Genomic DNA, 10,230 nt, shown 5'->3' with positions numbered 1-10,230 from the left:
CTTTCTTTAGTTGATTTTTGCCGTAAACACAAAGATTTACGGAATTACAGTAAACAAGGTTTTTATTTTCAACTTAGGTGTGTGTCTAAATCATATTTTTAGTGTATATAATACAGGACTTTTGATAATTTTCCTTTAGCAAGAGAATGTGCAACTTTAAAGAAGAAAAATTCTAATACGAAATTTTCAGCTCAAAAAAAATATTCTTTTGTAATGTTATACCTTTAAGTGTTATACGCAGTCAAAGTTGCACATCAAATGCTTTTCCTTATAAACATTTACATTTACACATATTTTGAAATATTTTCGAGTCCATATGAGTAACTTTCTAACAGCCCTTTCAAACACATACATTTACGTTGTATGTGTATACCCACTTGTCACGCAAAACGTTCTAATCATAAAATAGTGCCAACCCACCAGCAATTCTTTATTTCACCACAAGATCAAAGCAGTTTCCTTTCCAAGCAATGATAAGCGTATGGAAAATATATTTGCTGTCCCGCTGCGCTGCTTCAAAGCAAGGCTTTTGTTAGGAAATCACAAAAGAAAATTTAAAAAAAAATATGGCGTGTTACCATCGGCGGTGAGTAGTTTTTGTGACATTTCACTTTACTTTTATATCTTTTCCCAGTTGGCGCAGTGTATGTTCTGTCTCTTATACACATCTAGATGTGTATAAGAGACAGAGTTTAAAAAATGTATATATAATTAACTTCTCTTTCGAAATCGAATGTTTTTTTTTTTTTACTTTATACTCTGCAAACTTGGTTGATAAACAACCCGAAAGTCTTTTCTAGTATGAACTCATATGTATAACGTGTCCTCCGTCTTACAGTTTTATATTTATTCTTTTCTTATTCTCTGATAGAAAAATTTATATCTAGGAAATGAAATGTTCTACGAATTTGTATCTGACGATTTTTTCGCAAACTTTTCCGTTTAAAACTAGAAACGGTTGATTTTGATTATTTTAGAGTAAAGAAAATTTTTTTTTTTTTTTTTTTTTTTTTTGGATTTTGTGATAAGAATCGTTGTTTTCACCAACCTAATGTAAATTCACTATTATTATCTAGCCCTTTCACTCGATTATTTATAACAATTTAAGTAACAACCTCTTCCCAAACCAACTCTCAAAYATTAGAGAGAAATGTAGTCGGTGTAACATTTGTAGTAAATATCGCCTGTTAAACCTATTTTATTTATAGCTCTTTGTATTTATTGGCGGTTTCAACTAATTTATAGTCGTACCTTTTGCATATTGCCTTCCATATTGTTGTTGCTTTTACAGTTTTAAGCTTTCGTTTACTTTTTGTACCCATTTTAGCTTATTCCACATTTTCACATTTTGGAAAAACGAATTAATTCAGCTTAAGCATACTTGTGGGCATTTAAATTACGGTTGCATCGACCGAAAATGTAAATGCAACTAATTTGGCAATTGTTTTACTTTTCTGTGGTTCATATCCCAGCTGATTTGATTTACGAACAACACCCTGGCAGATAAACTGAAATGAGATAACTGGTTCGGGACTTAGTACTTTGTGATTGGATAGGAAGGAATAATTCTCTTCAACTCGTTTCTTAGTCTTAAAGGGTGATTCACCGACTTCGATACCATTTTTGTCGCACGATATGTCTTTTGTTTCAAAACAGATCTCAGTTTCGGCGATAACCTCTGCTTACGACAGAAATTTCATCCAGCGAGCACTCTTTTGAAGTCTGCGAACAGGAAATATTCGCTAGTGGTGAGATATGGAGAATATGCTAGAGCTTAAACAATTCGAAACAAAATTTATGGATTTCTGAAATCACTTTCACCGACTTGTGACACGCTGCATTGYCTTGGTGAAGAATGGGGCCGTTGTTCGGCGATTTCGTCCATCAAAGGAACCAACAATGCTATGTAATAGTCGCTGTTGRTGGTCRTTCSTTCTTCAAASTAGTCAATAAAAATGATYCTAAACTCATTCCAAAATASRKACGGCATAAAYTTGCMWGCTTTCTATTACATTTTTCGACGCTTTGAATTTGGTTTATCGYGTGTCCACTCRGWTGWCTGTCGATTGRACTTCGTAGTGAAATGATGGAACCATGTTTCTTCCAYTGTCACATATTTAAACAAAAAATCGTGCTTATTACACCTGAACATCTCCAATTACTGCTTCGAATCATTAACTCATGCTTGTTTTTAGTAAACAGTGAGCTCGCGCCGCATCCATTTKGACAGAGCTTTCTCATACTCAAATATGAGCTCGTGAACGAATTGTTGTGAACTGACATAATTTACGAAATAATGATCTGCCAGCTGTCAAATTTAGAATCGCGTCTTTTGGAGGTTAGAACAAACTAAAAATCGATTCTAGTGTGTCGGATTGGAGACTTTTTAATTGACAACTTTACACACTTTTAAGAGTAGCTTCCAAATTTTGTCAAACTGACTGTCAATTAAGTACTAATTACAACCTTTTTATAGCAAATTTGGTTAAAATTAGGTGTAAAGAATTTAAATTTCGTTAATTGCCAATTAGAGTTGCTCTTTGACCGTAATGTAACTGCGCATGRAAGCTGTGAGGATAAAAATTACTTAAAGTATCATTTTAAGAAACCAACAACAAGAGCTTCATAAATCCATTGACCCAACAGTAAACCACTTGAAGTCACTTCATCAGATACTCGCTCAAAAGTTCAYAACATTAAAAGATTGCCACTTTTAACATTCAATCTTTCAATAAACAGTAGTTAATATTTGAACTCGTATTTGATTTAATTTCCTCTTGAACCTCTAAGCTGTCTGTATCCAATTTCAATTTGCCGAACTTGACACGCGTTGACAACGCTGGCGCGTTTATTGAGTTCCCCAACTGCTCATTWSATTTCATTCAAATTTTTGTCTGACCGTCTGAATGTCAGTGCTTCTAGTGTCGCGCTGCCACRCTGCCACGCTTGGCGATGAATGACCCCATTTTAATTTATTTACTACTCGTATTTGCATTCTGATTCCTTTTYCCCCCTGCACTGACGTCGTCTTTGTTTCGCCGCGTGTTTTCTTATTAAATTTCTAGTGACATTTCGTGAAGTTATTCCCCGGCGGCCATTTAATTTTGCTCGTGATRTAATGAAATTGTTTAAAAATTATTATTTCAGCACTTATTCGCCGGCTTCTCCTTTTTCTGTCTGTGCATACTTCGTTGTTGTGTGTTTTAGTTGATAAGTTCGTTGCAATACAACAAAGCTGTCTTGTTGTACAARTAAAACTTGCCGACAATACACTTCAAGAATTTTTGATTTGTAATTAAATGTGTTTGCAATTGCTGTGGCATGTACTATTATGTCTTTATTTCATTTAAGTGACTCGAAGTGAAGCAACACATTGAAATAGCATGTTAACTGTCATGTTAAAAGTCACTCAATAAAATTCAAAGAATTTGTGYTTAAGCTGTATATTGTTTCTCAATTTTTAATTTGCGAGACAACAGTACGTGAAATACTACGATGGTATTGCCTGTTAAAATTCCATTCAACATATGTATGCATGTTTCAATTATGAACCGGTTGAAGGAATTTAAAGCAATCAATAATGCTTTGTGTGGCTTTTAGAAGCTCTAGTACATGTGCTGAGATAATTAACTTGTTCCACTGCAATAAATAATTGGGTCCACGAAGTTAATGCTAAAGTCTTTAATAAAGTAGAAATTTAAAATTTCAGTCCCGAAAAACCGAGATTAAATTTCCGGCATTGTGTACATGAAGTTATATGCTAAACTTTTTAAGTATTCAACAAAGTAAAACTGTAAAATTTCAGTACCGAAAWTTCGGGATTCATCTTTCGGGATCCCGTTATAAAAAATGTTAGACTTAATAATACACCTGCTTATAACATGCGCTGATATATTAATTTTTATTCCTTACTTACTTTGTGTAATTGAAATATTCAAAATATTTATTTGAAGAATAAAGCAACTTGATGGCTTGAGTATACAAATTTCGGGATTCCATTATTACTGAAATCTTTCTCTTTGTTACTGCATTTTTATATTCGCTAGCTACTTTTATATATAAACATTATGAAACACAAAATAAAATTTGCTTCCGACAATCCCGAAATTTCGAAACTCAACTTTCGGGCTCCCGTAATTAAGCTGACAGGATTTCTTCTGGCTGATACTCGCTTACGTTTTTCGTAACTTTTTTTTGTGATAAAAAAATTTTAAAATTTTGATACCGAAATTTCGGGATTTTAGTTTTGTGACTCGTTCCGYAATCAATCAATCAAATTGAGATTGAAGTTTTACTCTCACCGCAGTACATAAAAATTCWAGGCAAGAAAAACATGGTCCCAAAAATTCGGGATTCAACTTTCCAAATTGCTAACATATATTATACTAGGTTGTCAAAAAACTCTTGCGGTATTTACGCTAGTTGGCGCGCTGAGAGCGCGTAGTTCTAGTTTTATTCGTCGCATATCAGATCATGCTATATCTTTTAGGAAAGCTCATTGATCGATTGTGGTTTCTTTTAAGTCGTTCGTGAKTTATAGCGTCGCAAACATGGAGCAAAATAAAGAGAAAATACGGCATATTTTACACTACTACTACGATAAAGGCAAAACTGCATCTCAAGCCGCCAATAAAATTTATGCAGTTTATGGATCCAATACAGTTTTCATTTCCACCGCACTCCGGAAGGCCTGTCGTCGAAAATTGCGATAAAATCGCTGAATTGGTCGAAAGAGACCGGCATAGTAGCAGCTGTAGCATCGGTCAAGAGCTGGGCATCAGTCATCAAAAAAAATTGTAGGAACAATTGAGAATTCAATAAAAAATACCGCAAGACTTTTTTGGCAATCAATATTTACAAGTATTCGTGTTTTTTTCTTCCTACAACTTTATTTTTTTTTTTTTATAAAAAAGTCTTCAAAACATGAAACAGGATGAACCAAAGTTTATAACGAATATTTCTTGTTGTTGCTAATTCCTACATTCTGTCATTAAAATAATGGTAAAAAACGAAAACATGTGTACCAATAAATCCCGAAATATTTCGGGATCCTAAAATTTTTTCGAAATTAAAAAAAGTTTTTAAAATGTGCGTTTTTTAACGTCATCGCCAATTCCAAATTCCATTTTTACAAAATATCATAGATTTTGCGACATTATCTACAACTTTCTTATTCTAATGGCAATTTTCCAAATGTAATTTTATCTAAAATGCTTCTGATTCACTGAAATTGCAATCACAGTTTAACGCGCTGCAAAGCCATTGGGAAAGTGCCAATCAAAATCGCCTTTCAACCGGTTATACTGAGTACCTGCTTGCCGCCAACGCCGAGCTGCAATCATTTCAAACGATCACGCGCAACTCGCAAGCAGCAACAAAGAAAATGCGCTCATTTTAATTTGATTAGAGTCGCATGTTGCTAAGTGTGGCATGTGGCATGCAACTTGGCATAACTTACAAATTTCCCGTAGCGACACACAAAACACCCCCAAAAATGCGCTTAAACTMCAACTCAACCAATAAATTGGCGGGGGAGCGGCGGCGCAGAGCTGCTCATACCTGCAYTCCGAGCGACAAAAGCGGAATTAAACAGAAAAGTGGAATTAAGTGCCGAGTGGCAGCACAGGCAAGGTGCAGAGCGTGGAAAATTGGGAAGTTGAGCCCCTAAGCCACAGGTCGCCGCCGGTGTTACAAAATAGAAACAAGCTAACAAACGAGCAAATGAATGAGCAGATGGGACCCGGCAAAAGTTTTGTGAGTTGAGCTTGCTTACTCTGCTTATATGTGTTCGGTGTGTACATGAGTTTGTGGGTGCCTGTGTATGTGTGTTGGCGCGTGTTCAGCAGCCCTGTCCGTGATGCATACAAATACATACATACATAAATCACTTGRGGAGCCAACRATGAAATATAATTCCCAGCAAACGGCCACGCACACTGAGACATATATATACATACATACACAYACATACATAGACATAGAAAAAGTTCCATCACATGCACAAATGCCAATGTGAGCCGTAAGCGATTTGCAATTTGTTTGCGGCGAATTCCCTAACTACTGTTACTTCGAACTGCTGCCGATACGCACTGGATTATACACTTGCAATATGCATATATATGTACACATATACATATATRCATACAAGTATAAATGTGTGAATGCCTTCGCTGCGCTTTTCAGCGCCGTTTTTTTCTTGCATTTTAATTTTTATTTATATTGTATGYTCCCTTCATCAATTTTTTTTCGCTTTCCTATTCTTCTTCTGCGAACATTCACACACTAGTTGCAGATTTTTGTTGCATTTTTCTYTATCTGTTCTGGTTATGTTGCAACATTGTCGACTACCATAACTTTTTATGTTCCAAAGCTCAATGCAAGTCCCTTCGGCAACTGTGCAACCAARCAACTAAACGCAATGCTCCAACCAGCTCAGTTGTGCCGCCGCTTGTTGCACGTGCATACATGTACATGTGTATATGTGTACCATGACTCCGACCTCTATGCGGCGCACTCGAGGGATCCAATCAAAACTGAAACTATAAAAGCGAAAACAATAATATTGCTAACAAACAAGCATATCACGTGAGGAATGTGTACGTGTGTGGGAGTGTGTTGCAGCAGTGAGGGCGCAAATCTAGTGTGTCTATGCAATTTAAACTTTCTCTACATCGATGGGAATAAATAAAGAATACTAGAGAAAGATTTAGGTAATTAAAGTAAAAAATATATTGAGAGTGATAGAAAATATTTCATTTTTTTTTTACTGCGCCTGATTTTATTATAYCAAAAGTAATTTTTGTAAGATTTTAGTAAAATTTTGTTCAATATTAAAAGTCCTTAAAACGTTAAACAAACCATTTCTCCAAGTTTTATTTTAATTTCCGCAAGGGAAACTATTTTGCTGAAATGATATGCAAACTTCTACAAGAAAATTTACATTAATTTTATATAATCTAATATTTGTTTTCTATTACTTTATATGTAACTTGAGGTCCACTTAGCACAGCATCGTTGGTAGAAAAGTAGCATTCAGACTGAATTTTAGTAAATTAGCTCTATAATTGTCCAACAAATTGGCTAGTTCAATGATAGAAAAGAAACGAGGGATTTCTGCTTAATACAGATTTGTTTAATTCCAAAACAAAACAATTATGAGAGGAAAAAATGCTTTTAACTATATATAAATTGAGTTAAATCTACTACAATCTAGCTAATTGAGCTTAATTAATATCTTCTTCTTTAYCGGAGCAGACACCGCTTACGCGATTATAGTCGAGTTAACAACAGTGCGCCARTCGTTTTTTTCTTTTCGCTACGTGGCGCCAAGTTCAGACATAGCGGCATAAAGGCAGCTCCTCTTTGTGCTCTCAAAGGCGGCTTTAAAATCGAGGGGTAGACTATGGCGATCTTGGTTTCACGGGTATCTCCCAAGATTTGGTGCATGCTGAATATGTGGTCAGTTGTAGATTTTCCAGGTATAAAGCCACATTGAACTTAAGAATATCAAATWGATATCATAAAAAGTTTATTTATTTTTTATGTAAATATGGTAAATTGAACTCAAAAAAAAATTTAAATACTGAATTGAATAAATTTACTAATTTGAAAAATTTTATTATCAAATTGAGCACAATTAAAAACAATTTATCATATATCACAAGGGTATTTTTTATGTTTTATTTTTTTGTTTTGAACTATTAATTTTTTTCAATGCCTTCACGAAATTTTCTTGGACATACCCTAAAAAAAAACATTCCCTGAAAATTTTCTTAAATGATAAGAGCTTTAGAAAAAATGTATATGACAAATTTGTATAAAATGTAATTTGCTATCATTAATACTTCTCGAGATATTTAGCTTTTCATGTAAGGCTTTATAGATTTTTCAGAGATGGTATGTATTAAAAAAACACTCTTATACATACTCATTCCAAAAAATTTTAAATGCCTAATTGAGTAAGGTACATTTTATGACTCTATCAATTTAGATGGATTCAATGGTTTCTTTAAGAATTAAAATTTTATGGTAATAYAATAAAGTTGCTTGAGTTCAATACTTTGAGACAACTTAAAGGATAATATTGCTTAAACGATATATTAAGTTAAAGGATTAGCTTGGCGAGCATTTACAAGACTCGACGCTGATTAAATGATACCAGCCAATCGACTCCAGGAAATTACAATGAAATAAACATTGAAAACAAAAAAAATACTCGTATGATAAACCAAAATAACTAARTACTACAACTTAAATCGACTTAAGCCATTTTAACTCAACGCATTACTAATAAGCTGATAAGTATTACATTAAAGCCTATGGAAACCTCGCTACTTACATTAAAATAAAATTAAAAAAAAAAAAATATTGAACCAATCTTTAGCCGTAAAACGTAATCTTCTTCCACTTTTACTTCTTCCGCATTATTAAAAATTAACAAAAGTTGTTACATTGTGTGCTGTTTTTAAAGCGTCCGCTTATTCCCCACTTCCAACAACTCAAGTGGCGTTGCAACATTTTCTGCCGTCGCCGGCATTGTTTATCCACCCATTGTATTAACTTGTAATCTCTTGAACATTCTTTAATTTTATCATTGTCTGTTATGCTCTTCTCCATATTTTCCTGCTTCATCTGCAACTTATTTCTTTTCTTCTTCTTATTTACACAGTGACATTGTCATCCGGCTCTAGTCTGCGTAATTTCTTCGAATACTTCTCGGCGGCCAGCTCCGCTGCCTCGACGACAACCACATCCACAACGCAGAGCATAGCGCGTCCATTGAAATTGATGGTATTGGCAGCTGCTGTATGGCGCTCGCAAGCGCTGCTCCTCGGGTTGGCAGCTGGCCTCGTCGGYGCTTACAGCACATTAAGGCTGAAGCCAGCCACCAACGCCAGCAGATAGTTCAATCGCAGCAAATCGAACGCGTTAATGCAATGAAGACGATGCTGGTCGAGGTGGCGAGATGAAAGCTATTGGCTGCAGGATGGCCTGTGAAAAGCTGAGCCAAGCTATATAGGAGACCAAAAGCGGAGGAGCGAAGCATAATTATAGRCGATGCAACAAAAGCTTTTAATTGCAAAGGCGAAAGCGAAGCGGTAAAGGCACAAAAAGCGCACGCGGCAGAGAGACGATACTATAAGACAGTTTATTTAAGTAATGAAGAACACAAGCACACACACAAACACACATGCATATACACACACGTATACATAGTGTCTACACGATAATTCAGTTAATTAGGCAGAGCTTAAGAATTGAACTGCTGTTGGCAAATAAATGAGCGAAAAGTAAATAACTTTTTGTTATTGTTTTTCTCCTTTTTTAACGGCATATTRAAGTATGCGAGATCTGCATGTTTGTAATTGAATATTGTTAATGCTGTTCTGTACAATTTACCATGTTAATAATGCATAAGTGAGAAAAAAAACAACAAAAATGAGAAAAACACATTTAGCAAATAAGTCAAAGAAATTAAATGAAAAAAGCAAAACAAATAAATATATGTAGTACATACAATAAAAAAATATTCTAGGTGTTAATTATTGTGGAATAATTGATATTAAATAAATATTTGTAAATAGTAAATGCGCACGCAATCTAACGGTTAAGCAAAGTAAACAATGGCGAAAGTAATTAAAGCAAATAAACACCAATACATATGCACACGCATACACACTCATACATATACACGCAAAGCTATGTAAATCAAATAGTGGCTAGTCTAAATCTTTTACAAATATTTTGGTTGAACAATGCTTTGGGAATACTGGAGAAATTATAATGATTGTTTAAAAAAGCAAATTTAATTTTTTCTTAAACAAATTCATTTTAAATATTATTTGAGTATATATTCACTTAATTATATATTTTTTTTATGTTATAACTATTTAAATCATCATTTTGTATTTAAGATTTACTCATATGATACTCAGCAAAAATAAGYTTATTTTAGAAWTAAAYATAAAGTAATAATTTTATGGTAAATATAAAGAATAATTGTTTAAAATTACTTAGAGTTTATTTCCATAAATTTTGTTAGTTTTAATAAACTATTTTTTCAATAAAACCAATTTATTCCTCCACATGTTTTATATTATAATGTATAAATGTCAAAAAAATATATAATTTTAATAAATACTCAGATTTATCAAATAGCTTAGAAAGTTTGTTTCAATAAAATGCAGTTTCATAAGCACATTAGTACTTTAAATTGTACATAAATAAAGG

At 33.8% G+C, this 10,230-nt stretch overlaps 1 protein-coding gene across 2 annotated transcripts in view; it reads left to right on the top strand.

The window, feature by feature from the left end:
• Window positions 1-9,832, top strand: part of LOC108970179 — a 171,235-nt gene extending 161,403 nt beyond the window's left edge. For both annotated transcript variants that reach the window (XM_018935387.1, XM_018935388.1), the window contains exon 7: window positions 8,669-9,832. In XM_018935387.1, coding sequence (XP_018790932.1) covers window positions 8,669-8,904 — 236 coding nt within the window. In that variant the 3' untranslated portion in view covers window positions 8,905-9,832. The remainder of the gene's footprint in view (window positions 1-8,668) is intronic.
• Window positions 9,833-10,230: the final 398 nt, after the last annotated feature.

This window comes from Bactrocera latifrons, unplaced genomic scaffold (assembly GCF_001853355.1).
Source record: "Bactrocera latifrons isolate USDA-ARS-PBARC rearing strain unplaced genomic scaffold, ASM185335v1 scaffold_29, whole genome shotgun sequence".
NCBI classification, from domain to species: domain Eukaryota; kingdom Metazoa; phylum Arthropoda; class Insecta; order Diptera; family Tephritidae; genus Bactrocera; species Bactrocera latifrons.
The sequence above is the reverse complement of the archived record's forward strand: the minus strand, read 5'-3'. Positions and strand labels throughout refer to the sequence as shown.